At 40.7% G+C, this 17,603-nt stretch overlaps 1 protein-coding gene across 1 annotated transcript; it reads left to right on the plus strand.

The window, feature by feature from the left end:
- The first annotated feature begins 8,714 nt into the window (after positions 1-8,714).
- On the plus strand, positions 8,715-17,273 carry socs6a (suppressor of cytokine signaling 6a). The gene is made up of 2 exons (XM_020509049.2): positions 8,715-9,136; positions 10,244-17,273. The coding sequence occupies exon 2, from the start codon at positions 10,267-10,269 to the stop codon at positions 12,082-12,084; it is 1,818 nt and encodes a 605-aa protein (XP_020364638.1). The 5' UTR covers positions 8,715-9,136; positions 10,244-10,266; the 3' UTR covers positions 12,085-17,273.
- The last annotated feature ends 330 nt before the right edge of the window (positions 17,274-17,603 follow it).

The raw sequence follows: 17,603 nt of genomic DNA on the forward strand, positions 1-17,603 counted from the left end.
GGGCCTCCAAATCACTAAGTCCACCCCTGGGTCAATTATACATCTCCAGTCTGGAATGATTGAGGGGTTCTTATAGCTTGTCAGTGTGTATTTATGTGCACATTTTCCATGACCAAGCTGATGTGTTTGCATACACAGCAAAATCTGATATTTTGGGAATCCCAAAGGAAATGGTGTATTGATTTAATTCAAATAACAAAACTGTCATTCTAGGTTATGTATTCACACTTCAATTTAATGTTGGCATTGCAGGTCTGTTCAATTATAGACCTATAGCCTAGGTCCTAGTCTTCATATGGCTGTGTAGTTCTATCATACATGTAAGCCTATCATCATTGGGGTTAGGAATTGTTATTCTTTCATAACTTTTTAAAAATTAATCTGTCCGCATCTCATCCTTTCTGGTGAAATGGTTAATGAGCAGTATTTCTTTCGCCAGATAAAAATGTAAATGTCCATTCCATCAATACTCCTTTGACATCTTAATGAGGGTTAAAAGGTTAAATAAATACATGTGAAAAAATGAGGATCATACTTTTACTCTCATGGGCATTAGAAAAGTCAACACATTCTTGAAACGTAAAGATAGTCCTCTCACCAAGGATGGTCAATATTTAAAGAAGCATTTCAAAATCAGAGAAACCATTTTTCATTTATTCCACATAGAGGGAAATTTTAAGACCCCCCAAATTATCTTGTCATTCAATTCATCTCATATCAAACATCATCAGTTTGCTAGAGAATCAAAGTAGATGTGCGCAGCCTCTCCAAACAAATGTAGGCCTAATTTCTTAGCTGTGCTGTCTGTATTAATCCAATTGCTCGAGATCTCACACTTGAGAGATGATGCGGATATTTGATCAATCAGGAGGGTGATAATTAAAAACTTAGCATAATGATAATTTGATGTGATAATAATATAATCACACAGTACTTGAGAAACATACAGGGTTCTGAGTGCTTTGCAAAGTGCATTTGAATTTTTATGTGATCTTCTTACACAGAACAGAATATCTAGGCCCTACTTTCTCTTTTTGACTTGGCTGAAGTGTCTCCAAGTTTGTTTCCCAAGCCTTCTCTCTATAGTGGTTGTTGTTGTGGTGAAAACCAGTTCTATTAATCCACAATCTACTGGGGATCCTTGAAACCTAGACACTCAACAGTCTCAACAGTCTCTTCAGACCATGTCAGTCCAACTGTTGGAAGAAAACATCCAACCCATCAGCATAAAGACAGTTGAGAGTAGATGCTGCAGTAGCTTCAAACACACAATATGTTTACACTTAACTGATGTTCAATACCTCAGCTCTAAGATATTTCAAAGGACATGATGTTGAAAGTATTTTGAGGGGGTTTCTTCACCCAGAAGAGAGGGGGTTCTCTTTATCTGGATGTAAAATAGCCAGTGTGAAGTCTGTGATGACTGAGGCTGGTGTTTCACCTTGCGCACCTTCCCCTGTTTTGCAGCCTGTCTGTGTCTCTTAGATCAGTCATTCACATTAGTAGTGCAGGGAGCAAAACTTCACTTCAAATAAATGAGAACAGTGCCGTTGTGTGAGTCATCTGCCCTGTCTCTCGCTGTGTCTCGTGGTTGTGATCACCCCCCTTTTGGTCCTTAATGTTAAAGTCTGCTGACTCATTCCCCCACAGCCTGATGTACAATCAGTCGCATTTGGCTCTTAACAGATTGAGACATGTGCAGTGATTTGTGTGTTCAGTTTTCCAATGGTTGTCGGTCTGGCTTTTTACTGTACTTTTTACATTACCCATTGCAGGTAGATTTCCTTCGCATTTAAGCTACCGCACAATTACTGTGGCATGGTTGGTATCAGCATTGGTCCATATCAGGGCATCCCTCAGAGTAAATATGTAATTTGAATCTGCCCAGCTAACACATTTGGTTCCTTGGAAGTTTTGGGAACATATGTTTTTGGTTTCACATTTGTTATGGGAACAAACCCAGCTAGCACATTTGGTTTTTTGGAAGTTGTGGGAACGTACATTTTTGGTTTCCCATTGGTTCTGGTAACAAAGCCATACGTTTCCTGGCCAGTAAAATGGAAAGGTTTTTCAACATTAGGTTACAGGGAGGTTCTGAGAACCTAAACGTTTTCCTGAGAGGTTTTATTAACATTCTGAGAATGAAAATGATAGGTTATTTGAAGGTAATTAAATAATGTTCTGAGAATATGTTTCAGTAAGACTTTTAATAACACTGCTAGCTTAGTTTGGGTTAACTGTTTTGAATTCCAAGCACAGAAAATACACACATTAATTTGCTTAGGCATTAATCAAGGAAACACATGTATTTTTTATTGTGACAAGGCATCAGTGACATTCAAACCTATGATCTTCTGTTCTTTATCCATGGAATTAGTCCACTGCGCCATTCAGGATGAAGCTAGATTGCCATGTTTTTTTTTAAACTCATACAAAGCTGTTCATTTTAGTCTACTCAAATAGAGCCCATTTCAAAAGTAACAAGAACTCATTAAGATCGGGTGTGGCCAATTAGTGGGCACTGCCAACACCCCAGAACACACTTAACAAGACAGAAGATAGTGTTTTGTTGATGCTGAGAATGGAATGTATATTTTTCTAAATAACATCATTAGAACGTTCTCTGAACGTTACTAAAGGTTTCTTGTTTTTTTAATGGAAAGTTTTCTTAATGTTTTCTGAACTATTTGAGAACATTCCCAATGACAAACCACTTGGAGAACCTTCCTAGAACTGTACCAAATTAATTAAATGTAACCATGTTTGAACTTTTAGGAAGAATTCAGTTAAAGTAATGAAATACCAAGAAAATAAATGTTTTTTTTAAAGTTCCTTAAATGTGCTGAGAATGTTTCAAAGCCAAGCAACTGTCCTGCACGAGTCCCCCTGCACGAGTCCCAGAATGTAGTTGGAAGGACAACCAAGCTCTAAGAAACCATGACCATATGGTTGCCTCTAATGTATAGGCTACATACGTTTATCTATTATCAGACTCTTCAGATTCCAACAACAAGAGATACTGCAGCAGCTCTAGATCCCCCTCCAGCAGTTGGCAAAGTAGCCCACTGCAGAGATTGGTTATCGGTCCTGACTGACTGACTGAAGCTCAATAACCTCAGGCTATGGATATGTGACACTATATAGATACAGGCCAAATTACAAAGACAGGTGGGTAAACCCTTTGATGGTAGACTCCCGTTCCCATCTGGTGTAGGCTTCAGGTTAAGCCCTAACCATAAACATGACAGGCGTGAAGTCTATGTGATGAAAAGGTGGACATGTTTGTTTTGTGTTCACATGGAGCACTGAGCGGACATGCTTTTGATGTGTCGGCTCATCAAAGTGCAGTGTATAGGGTTGCAAAGGAAGGGTATGTACAGGTAACTTTCAGAAGTTTTACCAGTAAACTACTGGAATTTGGGAAATATTCAAGGATTTCATGGAATTTTCAGAACATGTCAAATATATAAAACTATGAAATATGATGATTTTATTGTACAAAATAGAATGACAAAGCTGTAAAACATTACCCTAAATATAACCCATCAACTTAGTGAGTACATTCACAACATTTAGAGAATGTTCTCAGAATATTATTTAATTACCTTCAAGGAAAACATTCTGGGAACTATAGTAAAACATTCTTATAACCTCCCTGCAACCTAAAAATGTTTGTGCATCCGAACGTTTAAAAAACGTTCAGTTTTACCCGTCAGGAAACTTATGGCTTCGTTCCAAGAACCAATTAGAAACCAAACGCTGCGATGTGTTGCTTTGCACAAGTTATAGCCTCCAGCTGTTGTCAACTCATGTTGACTTGGTGGTTACAATATTGTCTTGCTGATAGAGCTATGTACACAAACTCTAGGGGATATTCAAGTAGAATAAACACATACAGTAATACGTAGCCCTACACATACTGTACACATCCTAAAGCCAATACAATATAATGTTGGGGAAATATTCTGTTTTGGGTGTTTTGAGTATGAGGGCAAATTGTGTAATGCCTGTATTAATTTGGCACATTAATCTGAATATCAGAATTGTAATTAAACACATGGCAATAGGAAACCAAGTGTTAGGTCTACAATTAATAATATGTTGTGACAGTCATGCTTCAAGAGATATCTCACTCTGACTGGTGTGTGTTACAAGCTTATAAGGAATCATGGGATGATATTTTCATCCCCTTTTTCTTCATTGGCCATATTTACATTCAGCTCCTATCTTACTATAGCTGACTCATTACATGCAGAGTGGATACAGCTGTTGAAAGTGTAATTAATGCACAATCCTCCAAGACCTCTTACAACTTATCCCAGAGGAGAGCTGGGGCAACTTGAAGGACTGATTTAGCCCAGGATCACCCTTTGAATCCTAAACAACCAGCAGAACTGCTCTCGTCGGCTGGAAAAACATAAATGGTTCTATAGACCAAGACCAAGAAGTAAGCCTAAAAAGGTAAACATTAACCATTCCATAAATGTCCCTAGCTGCCGAGAGAGAGAGAGAGCTTTCATTAATTCAATTTGTTTCTGTAAGGAACGATTATAGTGTGACCTTTGCAGGATCCATCAGAGAAGAGAAGAGAGGGGGTGGGGGCAGGCACCGGCATTGTGCACAATCGAACCCCTGTGTTATTCTTCAGTCATTTCTGAAACAAAAACCCAAGTGGTCCCATCGGCTCTGTCACTGCTTGACATGCCTGCTGTACCCGTCTTCTGCTCTGCTGCAAAGTGTCTAGGATATGAAGGTGGGCACCTTGGGACCTCCAACAAACCCCCTCGGCGGAGCAGTCAAGTCGAAGGACTGAGTAAAGCTGAAGGATGCCGCAGACATATTGAGCAAATAATTTATGGCTGATACAGCTTTCATTTGGAATTAAGAGGAGAAAAGGAACAAGAACCTGCCCCCTGTGTAGAGGTATCTCATTAAAAGACAGGTTTCCCTGGTTGTCGAATGTTTCGACTTGACATTTTCTTTTTCACCACTTGTGCCTATACATAAATTCAAATCCTGCAGAAATATTGATCTTGTATCGCTTGTAGTAGACATGAAAATTCCCCCTACGCCCCTTTACCTGGTACCCTGCAGTGCTATTCAGCCAATAATCCTGTCGATTTTTAATTTCTCATCAAATTATGATAGTGGTAACATTATTTATTGATATCTTCAGAATTAATTTGATACAAAAGACTACCCTTTGACCCAGTTATAACATAAATCATTTTTAAAAATGGATTGATTTCTCTGGAATAAATGTAACACTCTACTTTTTGGCTCATAGCAACATGTTTACTCATTCTGCCATGAAGTAAATAGCCCATCACTAGAGAAAAACTTTGTTTGTCAGGTCTAATTTGGCTTGTAAAAACATTGCACTCTCGTTTGCTACTGCCAGTGTCCTTGGCTTTTGCTCTCTATGAAACCACATTAACTCTCCCCTTCCTACCACACACACACACACACACACACACACACACACACACACACACACACACACACACACACACACACACACACACACACACACACACACACACACCACCTCCCTCTCTGCCCATATAAAGCTTAGGCAGCTTGATCAGCCCTAATAGGGTTCAGTAATTAGTGTGTTTGCATAGGGCCTGTCTGCACACAGCAGTCCCCTAAGCAAGTCTGCCATGGCATACCTTCTATGAGCTTGACAGTTTAACAGTGCTGAAAAAAACAAAATATAGCACACAGTGTATGGTCCAAATTAGGCCAGCAGCAGTAAACACAATTAGAGCCACTTTAAAACAATGCTGACACTAATTAGGCAACCAATGAATCATTTCAGAGTTCAAGTTTTAGCTGGTAGCTCTAATACAAAGTAACTCAGAACACAGTTTGGAAAAGATTTAGACAGCCCAATATTATGTTTTTCAGAATACAAGTTAGGATGCTCTTACTAGAATATTTTGCCAAGTAACACTGCTTTAAGGAAAATCAATAGAGTCAGTTTGGCGGGTAACAGAAAATGGAATCATAATATTGGCATGGAAATTATTATGACAGGTTGTAACATCCTTTAGGGCTTGGCATTTGAATGGGCTTATGATGTGCCTTTTGAGAGCCTGAAAAAAAAAAACAGAATGGTAGAGGTGAACGCAACAGGCAATAGAACCAAACAGTCAACCCTAACAAAAAAATATATTATATGACATTTTCAAAGCTTTCTTTTCTCGTGTGTGTGTGATTTTGGTTTTACAATCCTTGTGGGGACCCTTTTAAGCTTAGGTTTATGGTTACCATTAGGGCCATAACTGTAAATAGCTAGACAACCAATGAATGGTACCCAAACTATCTGCACTGACCCTACACACACAAATCCCCCACACATTCAAACACTGTTCTATATTTTACTCTTATTACATTTTTTTTTATCAACACTCTTATCCAGAGCGACTTACAGGAGCAATTAGGGTTAAGTGCCGTGCTCAAGAGCACATCGCCAGATTTTTCACCTAGTCAACTTGGGGATTCAAACCAGAACCTTTCAGTTACTGGCCCAATTTTCTTTACCGCTAGGCTACCTGCCATCCCTATCTAACCTTATGCCTAGTCACTTTACCCTGCCTTCATGTACATACGTACATACATACATTAACAAAAGTATGTGGACACCGCTCGTAGAACGTCTCATGGGCATTCCCCACTTTGTGATTAGGCCTGGATCTCAGTCGGCGTTCCAATTCATCCCAAAGGGCCTTTCCCAAACTTCCCACAAAGTTGGAAGCACAGAATCGTGTAGAATGTCACTGTATACTGTAGCGTTAAGATTTTCCTTCACTGAAACTAAGGGCCTAGCCCGAACCATGAAAAACAGCCCCAGACCATTATTCCTCCTCCACCAAACTGTACAGTTGGCAGTATGCATTCAGGCAGGTATTTTCCTGGCATCCCCCAAACCCAGACTCGTCCGTCGGACTGCCAGATGGGGAAGTGTGATTCATTACTCCGGAGAACACGTTTCCACTGCTCCAGAGTCCAATGTCAGCGAGCTTTACACCACTCCAGCCAACAGTTGACATTGCGTATGGTGATCTTAGGCTTGTGTGCGGCTGCTCTGCCATGAAGCTCCGACAAATATTTATTGTGCTGATGTGGCTTCCAGAGGCAGTTTGGAACTCGCGATTCAACAGTCTGCGGTCCTGTTCTGAGCTTGTGTGGCCTACCACTTCACAGCTGAGCCGTAGCTGCTCCTAGACGTTTACACATCACAATAACAGCACTTACAGTTTACCGGGGCAGCTCTATCAGGGCAGAAATTTGACGAACTGGCTTGTTGGAAAGGTGGCATCCTATGATGGTGCCACGTTGAAAGTCACTGAGCTCTTCAGTAAGGCCATCCTACTGCCAATGTTTGTCTATGGAGTTTGCATAGCTGTGATGCTCGATTTTATACACCTGTCAGAAATGGGTGTGGCTGAAATAGCCGAATCCACTAATTTGAAGGGGTGTCCACATACCTTTGGATATATAGTGTACCTCATACCTCTGCATATTGATCTGGTACTGGTACTCCCTGTATATAGCTCCATTCTTGTGTATTTTATTTTATTCCTCTTTATTATTGTCTTCTTTTTTTACCCTGCATCATTGGGAAAGGTTCGTAAGCAAGCATTTCACTGTAAAGTCTACACTAGTTGATTGGATTTGAGGGTTAGGGACTAGGTTTAGGGTTAGGGTTAGGATTTAGGGGTTTTGGGATTAGGTTAAGAGTTAACTTCAGGGAAAATAGGATTTTGATTAGGAATCAATTGTTTGGGGTCCCCACAAGGATAGTAAAACAATAATGTGTGGGTGCGCGTGCGTGCGTGTAAGAGAGAGCTCACGTTAATGCACTACACTACTTTGGAAAAGTCCACCGAACTTGGATGATGCTTTTCAGTTTAAATATCGAATAACATCTCCAGAAAAATAATGTTCAATCCCTGTGTACAAACACAAACTGAATTCAGTGAACGCTTGACTGCTGAGTTCATATGGTGCGCCAAGCTGAGCGTTGAGCCTCTGCTCCCCTCAGAAGACAGTGCTGTCATTGTGTGTGTGTGAAAGGGGCAACTATGTGCCTAAAACGACTGTGCATTTCTAAAGTTTAGTGTTTGATTTCATGCTGTACAAAAATAACACTTGTCTCAAAACATAATTTTCTTCCCTCCTTTCTGTCCGAAAGAGCATAAATAGTTTATTCACATTCTCTCAATTTCCATTTCTAAGCCTGCTCTGAATATTGATGAGATACTTGCTAAAGGTGGCTGGTTGCACATTGTCTGAGGTTCTGATTTCTCTGTAAAAGAGGCGGTAACTGCATTTGCAATATTGGGTTTCTCGCCCAAGTTCTTCTTCATGAGTGTCTGTTTTTCAAAATGTGCCCCCCGGACAAATATGGGGTCATGTTATGAGTGCTTCTAAATTCTGCAGCAGTTATCAATTAAAATATAGAATTAATCAAACTACCACCAGGCAGATAATAAAGTATGCAGAAGATACAGAACTTGATACTTGAGAGAGATGCAACCAATAGCTTTAACAAGATAGTGAATTAATTTATTCTAACATTTATTGTAACATTATCTCACAAGAATGGAACTATATACAGGGAGTACATTCTGTATTCATTGGTCTGAGCAATGTGTAAGCCTACAGAATGACATTATTTTTCATTACAGACACAACATTCTGTGACCCTTTCTCCAGCAGCTATGTCCTGAGGGAATTGTAGAAATGGTTTCAACCCTGGTTGTGATTCGCTGTATCTCTCAGCCTGCTCTCCTACAATTCAACAAGCAACAAATGCAAGAGAGAGAGGAAGACTCCGTCAGAAAGTATTAGAAAAGACAGAAAAAAATAGATTGTTGTTGAAAAATTACAATACAGCATAATAAACAGCCATAGATAAAACGGGGAACCATTCCAACGCACTTTTATTTTGTTTTGCTAGCTAGACACAGTAGCTCCTTCCACGATATGCTTGTGACTGCTAAGCTAGCTTGCTGACTGGCTAAGCTAAGTAGCTAGCTCAGTTCTATCTTCTAAAATACATTTTCAAATTTAGGTAAAACCCAATTCAAGTGTACATGACCACGAATGCAGATGGTAATCTAACGAAGTAAGTACCCAACTAAACAATATTACAGATTGTTTCATTGACTCATAGCTCATGCATGTAGCTAGGCAGCCAAGTTAGCTAGCTAACTTAGTTGACAAGACAACTGTAAACATTCATTCAACACTGACATTGCCGTCTAACCTTTACTACATTGATATTTAGCTGTCAATGTGAAACTGTCGTAGTATTTGGGATATCTATGATTAATTTAGACCGTTATGGTTACTTAACGATTTAACATGGAAAATAGCTAACTAATGTTAGATTGCCAGCAAAACCAGACTGTAGGCCCAGCTGGCCAGGTCTATTAGCTTTGTAGCTAACGTGATAGTTAGCTAACTTAACTGGCTAGCATTCGTAATTTAGCCGCTGGCACAGACAAAACCATGCAGTTTAGCAAAACAGCCAATTTGGCAAATTAGTCATTAGTAATGAAAATACATATTATTTATCAGGTGTGATTGTTTGGATGACCAATATTTATTGTAAAAACATGACATTTTAAGGTTAGCTAAAAACGTAATCAATTAGCAAGAGGTTTTGTTCGATTTTTTTTGCAATGACTAGTGCCTATAAAATAGCTAACTAGCGATGAGCATCAATTCTGTTAATTTTCTCGCTAGTTTAACACCATTTCATTTTTTAAATCTGCTCATAATAATCTGCCAATAATAGTTTGAACACTACACGTGATGTGTAAAGGCACCAGATGCACAACTGCTAAATCATTTTCTGAAAATGTTGCTGCTAAAGACACTAATGTTATAGTGCCATTATAAGACATTGTTTTACGTACAAATGAATGGATTTCAATTTAAATGTACAAACAATATTGCTATAATATTCAACAGTATTTCTACAGCAAGGAAAAACTGCAATCACATTAGTCCAACTGAGTCAGCTATTCTAGTCATGCAATGGTAATAACTTTGTACAGTTTATTTGCCGTTTCTAATAATAAGAGTAAGCTTGCCAGTAAGTCCAGGTGTGTCTTGAAACGTCTGTAAAGGCATGCATAAGGTAAACTCACACCTAAATGACTTTATTAAAAACAGATTGTAAAAAAACTGTTGAGGTATGTTTTTATTTATTTGTGTTTCCTCCCAGGGGATGAGTGCTGTGCAGTGTATATGACCAGCTGTCTCCAGCCTGATGGGAGGACTCTGTGGATAGCAGCATCTTCATCAGGACCCCAGGAGGAGAGCAGCCATCCCGTCCCAGTCTCATGTCCCACACCCCTTCCCTACCAAGGAGGGCCGTTCAGAATGAAGAAAATCAGCCTTAAGACCATCTGCAAGTCCCTCAACATCAACAAGGGCAAGGAAGAAGGAGGGGGGGATTTTGTCATGCTCCAGCAGCCCTCGCCAGCGGTCGACTTCTCCAAGGAAGACTCTCTTTTCAGGGGCTGCTACACCAAAGAGCTGGCGGGCTGCGACCTTGGAGGGGGTGGTGGAGTTGAAGAAGAGGAGAAGGCGGGACACAACAAGGGCCGTTCTAAGAGCGAGAGTCTGATGGGTTCTCTGAAGAGGAGGCTGTCGGCCAAGCAGAAGGCCAAAGTCAAAGGGGGCTCCACAGCCATGGGGTCAGTTGACGATGACGATACTTTCTCCTCCTCCTCTGTGCCCATCAGCTTCAACGAGGTCAAGGCCCATCGGCCGTTACGATCGGCATCCCTCCGCAGCCACCATTACAGCCCCTCTCCCTGGCCCCTGCGGCCTGTGAACTCAGACGAAGCCTGCATCAAGATGGAGGTGAAAGTTAAAGCCATGGTCCACTCTCCGAGCCCCAGCCCCAACTTGAATGGTGTGCGGAAGGATTTCCACCACCAGGACTTCCAGATGGAGGGCATCTTTCAGGAGCAGGCCGTGAAGAACCTCCAGGAGCAGGCAGAGTCCCTGAAGAACCTCCAGCAGCCCCAAAACGGAGACCAGCTGCACCTGAACATTGACGAACACGTGCCTGTAGTCTTGGGCTTCACGCCGCAGGACTACATCCAGTACACCATGCCTTTAGAGGAGGGAATGTACCCAGAGGGGTCCCACTCTGTCTCTCACTCCTTCTGCCTGGACGGGTCCCTGCCTATGGAGGTGGTGACTGAGGCGGACAGTAGCTCTCTCCACGCTGATCAGCAGAGTCAGGAAGACCAGGATCTGGTGAGTATGAACCTGAACCTGCCAGTGGACCTCTTCATGGAGTCTGTGAACGGCCTCCTCATCGGCTCTAACGGCGTCATGCTCCAGAGCTCCAGGGTCGATGCCCAACACCCCCCTCCTCCCCCCCTGCCCCTGCTACCCAGCAACGAGATCCCTAGGACTTGCTCTGGGTTCAGTGTTGCGTACAGCCACGTGGCGGAGCGGGTGAGGCACCACTTAAATTTTGACCCCAACTCGGCTCCGGGCATGAGCCTGGTGTATGACTCAGTCCAGAGCAGCGGACCCATGGTTGTGACCAGCCTGACCGAGGAGCTGAAGAAGCTAGCCAGGCAGGGTTGGTACTGGGGGCCCATCACACGCTGGGAGGCTGAGGAGAAGCTGGTCAACCTGCCCGACGGCTCGTTCCTGGTCAGGGACAGCTCCGACGACAGGTACCTCCTCAGCCTTAGTTTCCGCTCCCAGACCAAGACCCTCCACACCCGCATCGAACACTCCAACGGACGCTTCAGCTTCTACGAGCAGCCCGACGTGGAGGGACACACGTCCATCGTAGACCTGATAGAATACTCCATCAAAGATTCGGAAAATGGAGCCTTCTGTTATTCTAGATCTCGCTTACCAGGGTCCGCCACCTACCCCGTCAGGCTGACCAATCCCGTGTCTCGTTTTATGCAAGTGCGCTCCCTGCAGTACCTGTGTCGGTTCGTGATCAGACAGTACACCAGGATTGACCTGATTCAGAACCTGCCTTTGCCCAACAAGATGAAAGACTACCTGCAGGAGAAGCACTACTGACACTGACAGATGGGACAGACGATGGTAGCAACTTGCACTTTTGGGTTCAGTTTAAGAGATTTAACAAAGGTTTACAGACATCCATCGTTTAGACAAGATCGATTGGGTTACATTGGCTCTTTGTTTTTGCCCAGGGACGTGTCCAAAATGGAACCCTATTCCGTATGTTGCGCAGTACTTCTGCCAAAAACACTGGCTATAAGTAGTGCAATAAATTGGTAATGGTGAGCCAGTTCAGATTTGCCCAAGGTGATGTTTCTCAGTGTCCAGTCCCCAATTCCACAGTTAAAGGGTTAAGTCGTTGTCGCTCAGACTCAGTTTCTGGCCAAACCTCCAGAGATCTATCATAGAATATTGTATACGAGTCTGTCACAGAAGTACAAAGCATGATTTAAGAAAACATACTTTATCAACAGTGAGATATGGAGTTATTTCTCTCTCCAGTTGCTGTAGAAGACTGGAAACTCTAGAATGGCAAGTTCAGCCGTCTGAAAACATCAATATTTTGCCTTCTGGCTCAAATTTACAGATTTAAAATAAGGTTTCACTTAACTGGCTTAGATTTGACATCTTAAAAGGCTGCAGTGAATTAAATGAAAGAAATAAATGGGCTGATTTTAGAGCGTGATCCTTTTGACGCTTCATTTAAACATTTACTTGAAAGATATCCAACAACAACGCAGTGGGGCATATCTTCAGTGTCTTAAACTGAAGTAGAAGCACTGCAGTAATGCAATGCAGAGGCCAAAAGTATTTTTAAGCAATGTTTTTGTTGACCTTTTTTTTATTTGCCATCCGTCAAGTTGGTTAATGACAACTGCTAGGGTTAATAAGAAACGTAATCTTTGTGTGGGTGCATGTAGCCTGGACTATTTAATCCCGCCCACTGTAAAAGGTACTGTTAGGATTAGTGATGCACCGATATTAAATTTTTGGCCGATACCGATATCTGATATTTTCCTTACCAAAAAAACACTGATACCGATATTTCACATTTTTGTAGCCTTTTTAAGCATTCTAGAACAGTTAAATAGTTAACACACACACATGGGCGCAGCTGTCTAAGGCACTGCATCTCAGTGCAAGAGGCGTCACTACAATTTTGTTGGTATTTACGTATGTCCCCATCACCAGTAAAACATAATCAAAACCTATTTCTTTCACTTACTTGATGTGCTGTTTCGTTGTTCATTTGTTCATTCCTTTCATTCTCAACCAGGATTTCTATGGAACGCTATTTGGGCCTTTTGCGTGTCAAAAATATACTATTTGATGTCAAATAACACTATTTGATGTGTCAAATTAGCTTGTTGACCAATCAGGACCTGAATATGACTGCACGTCACAATAATTTAACGTGTTCATACATTTTCTACGTAGTTATTACACATTGATTACACTATCACTCGTATTTCATGTTACAACGTTTCATTGATACGTATGCTATGATGCTGGTAAAGTTGATTCGCGCACCTACAGTGCTGGTCATAAAAAAAAGCTAGCTATCTCATGGATGCAAACAATGTTCTTCCCCAAAAACATAGCAAAACGACATCCGTTTCAGTAGCTATAGTTAGTTAGCTAACTATATAGGTAGGTGTCATCTAAAATAACCCTATTTGATAATGATGGTCGGACCCATCTATGTGAAGCTAGCCACAATAAAGATTAGTCACAATAGTTGACTTTGCGGTTAGCCTTCAAAATAATAGTATGGAATAATTCTACTATTTCTATTAATTTGCATCACTGTCAATGACATACTTTTATTTTGAAGGCAAACCGCAAATTCCATTTGTACATAATCCTTATTGTGGCTAGCTTCACAACACATAACCCAGTCCAGTCGAGCTTCACTAGCCAGATGAAGCTAGCTGGCTGCTTATAACGTTAGCTTTGGGCAACAGGCTTAAGTAGCTATTTATTTTCAGGAACTGAGGTTCAATTTCAATAGGCGAACAACAAGTGGCAACCTAGCTAATACTTACAAGGATTCCTAAATCATTGCTAAGAATAATGAGAATGACTGCAGTTTCTACTTGTCATTGTTTTCAGCCTGGTTGTATTGGTGCTAGCTAGGTACCCCAGAAGTTGCGGTCGAACAAATGAGGCTTTATTACCAACGCGGTATTGTAAACACATCGTTCGTGGCTGGTGTTTGCTGACTTTTTTGTACAGCTTTCACAGTGCTACTTGTATATCTTTTGACATGCAAAGACCCAAACGGCGTTCCATAGTATGTATGTCTTGAAGGTAATAGCAGTGACGCTATTGCTGTGTAACTCCAGTAGGGCAACATCGGAGAAATAGAGCACTTGGTAGTGTTAACTGGTGCTCGACCAGTCGGCGAAAGCCAACATTACCCACGATAGAGAACGGATTTCGCCTTTGAGTTGTCTCCCTGAAATTTTGTTACACTTTCAAATGACTGCTTGACTTGTTGACTGCTTGACTTGTTGATCCACACAGCAGACATTCTGGGCTAGTTTAGGAACACTGTGTTGCACGTATAGCGCAAAAAATTTACGTGGAGTCATTATGTCATGTACCTTCGTTATGTAGGTATGCACGTTAGCTTTGACATTGGTTTTGCACATCGGGCGTTAAACTAGACATCGGTCGATACCGATGTTGGCATTTTTAGCTAATATCGGCCGATTCCGATATGTTCGCCGATATATCGTGCATCCCTAGTTAGGATAGATAAATGCTAGTTTATATGTCGCCATGCACTTCTACTTAATATTTATGCAGCAGTATGATAGCTTTTTAAATGCAAATACCGGTAAGTAATGAATAATTAACCTGAAGATAAACATTTGAATGCTTCCCTATTAGGAGTCTGTCATAAAAGCTGCGCTAGGACAAATTAACGTGTCATGTTCCGTACAATATGCTTGCCTCTGCGTGCAGGACCTACTTTTGAACTGTTAAATACGGTAGACTGTAGAGACTTGGACCTTATCACAGTGCACAGGAGAGGGAAGTATAAATGTACAAGTAAAAAGGGAAAGTCACAAATACATAGTTGTTTTTACAGCATTTATCAGTAAGCAAATTGAGGAAACACAAGACGTCTCTTAGTTTTGCCCAGCTGACCCATTTATTTTTTATAGAAAGTGGCTAAATGCTGTTCTGGAGCCTTTTTGTGTCAACATATGAGCTGGACCCTGGTGAAAGGAATAAGCTTAGGCTGAGGGATTTTGGGAAATGCCAGAATAGATTAATATTGGAGCCCCTTCCTCATATTTGGGAGGGAGCCAGGTCAGAGGTACGTGACAGAATTCCCAACTCTGTAATGGCACAATAATGTCCTGCTCGATAGAGAATGAGATCGAGGCTTTTGTGTGTGGTTTGCCCAATGATTTGCATGAGTGATGTCACTGATTGCCATTGCCATGTTGTCTGTCTCGCACTCATGGCAGGTTTGCAGTTTGACATTTAAAAATGTATCCCGTGTCATGCTTATTGTCAATGCCCCCTCCACAGAACAATGTTAACTTACATATTCACAGTCTTGCCAGGCTGTTTGTATTGGAACAAAGGGAAAAAGCACACATTATACTACACAAGTGCTCTATAACATATACTTTGACAGGGAGTCACAGTTTTACACATGTTAAAGTGTCTTTTTTGACATCCGTGTCCTTAAAGTATTTGGAAAATGATCTCAGACTTCTTTGGTAGTCACTTGTGTATTGTCTATGCCTAGTTAGTAAATATCGGTTGGTATCTAAGGTGCTTACCATTACACCTGGACACCCATAGGTTAGATTGGATCACTGGATGGTTTTTGCATGTTTAAAAAAGTGTTCCATAAAGACTTATTGGCATTTTATTGCTTTGAAATGGATTAAGGATGTAGGTAATGTGTCAGTTGTGTGTGGAGGGATTGTTGTACTCAGTTACCACTATCATCAGCTGGATGATCTGTGTTTTCTTCATGTTCTGTGACTTGTCATTTTGGGAACTAGTAGGGAGTTACTTATTGTTTCTAACAGTCTGTGCCACATACTAAGAGGTTACACCAGGGTAATGGCTGTATGCTTGTTTTAGCAAGGCAACATCTTTTGAACCATCTAAAACAAAGTAATATACACTTGCTCAAAGACAAAGCCATATTTTTTTGCATGGTTTTCACCATACTAAGACAATACATACTGTTCACGGGTAACTCTCAATTGTTTCCCCTAACTAATGTCGTCACTCGAATGACAACATTGAAAAATTTCACAACTCGCAGTCCAATGTAATATTTGTCACGAGCGCATGAATTGAACTCATCAGTTGTGTTGTTATGTCTATGTGTTACAAAGGGTGAGACACCAGCGTCATATCGAAGAATATTGCTAGGTTATGGAGGAATGAAGACGACTAGAATGTGTAAAATTGAAGCAAACTTAAATGTGAAATGAAGATGTTAATTGTTTGACTACAATGTACTTATAATTATTTTATTTCTGTTTTTATCTGGCATTGTTGTAGCAGATCCAGAAAAACAGGTCCCCAATTGGATAAACACTCAGATGTTATGGGTGTTTCTCTGCTGTGATCTTCTCTAGTACTTCAGCATCCTGGGATTTATTTAGTTCGTTATTGCCTTCTTATGGGTGATTGTTAGAGGTTGACGCTTGTTTAAACTGCTGAAGTATTTTGAATTCGTTATCAAGCTTCTCCCATTTTATATTTGTTGATGTTGCGAATCTCTTCAAATGAAGGTGATTGTTTACAATGATATATTTGGTAAATACCAGTTTTATCCCCTCTCCTATCACAAACCTCTTTGGTACAATTCAAAAACCCTTATTTCTTTAATGTGTTATACACATTTGTGCTGCTTCATGAATATGAATGCCTTGTATTAAGCTATGGGGAAATAGAATGTTGCCATTAAATGTATGTACACATAATGACTGGTTATCATTTTGGGAGAACAAAGTGGATTTGTAAACAACTATAGTCTGTTAAAACAATTTGTCGCTATTAGTAAATACTCACCAGAAAAAAAGACATCACTTCAGTTTACATTTTGTTAATTGTCAAATTTTCCAAACGTAAATTTTTTTTACTCTTGTATTCTTTTCTTTTGTGGAAAAAAAAACTATAGATGAATTGCACATTTTGGATACAGTTCAAGAAGTTTTTGTATCTGCCGATTTATAAATTGTAAATAAAAACTATATTCCGAATCTGTGGTAAGGTTTTTTCCCTCCATTTGTTTCCAATTTTTTGAGTGACAGCCGAGTTTACTTAGGACGGCCAACCGCTGCTTATATCGCCTCTGACAACAGAACATCGTCCCTCAATTTCAGTTAATTTCCCAACAATTGTAATGTTGAGCAGGTGATCAACACTCACTACTTTCAGGCATTTGTCTTTCTCGTGTGTTTCTTCTTTTAATGCCTCTAATTCAGGGATCATCAGCTATATTTCATTCAGCTGCAGGCTGATTTTAATTTTTTTTCTTGAGCAGATGGTCAGAGGGCTGGAACATAGTACCAAATCATTTGTAGACTGCA

This window comes from Oncorhynchus kisutch, linkage group LG18, assembly GCF_002021735.2.
Source record: "Oncorhynchus kisutch isolate 150728-3 linkage group LG18, Okis_V2, whole genome shotgun sequence".
NCBI lineage: Eukaryota > Metazoa > Chordata > Actinopteri > Salmoniformes > Salmonidae > Oncorhynchus > Oncorhynchus kisutch.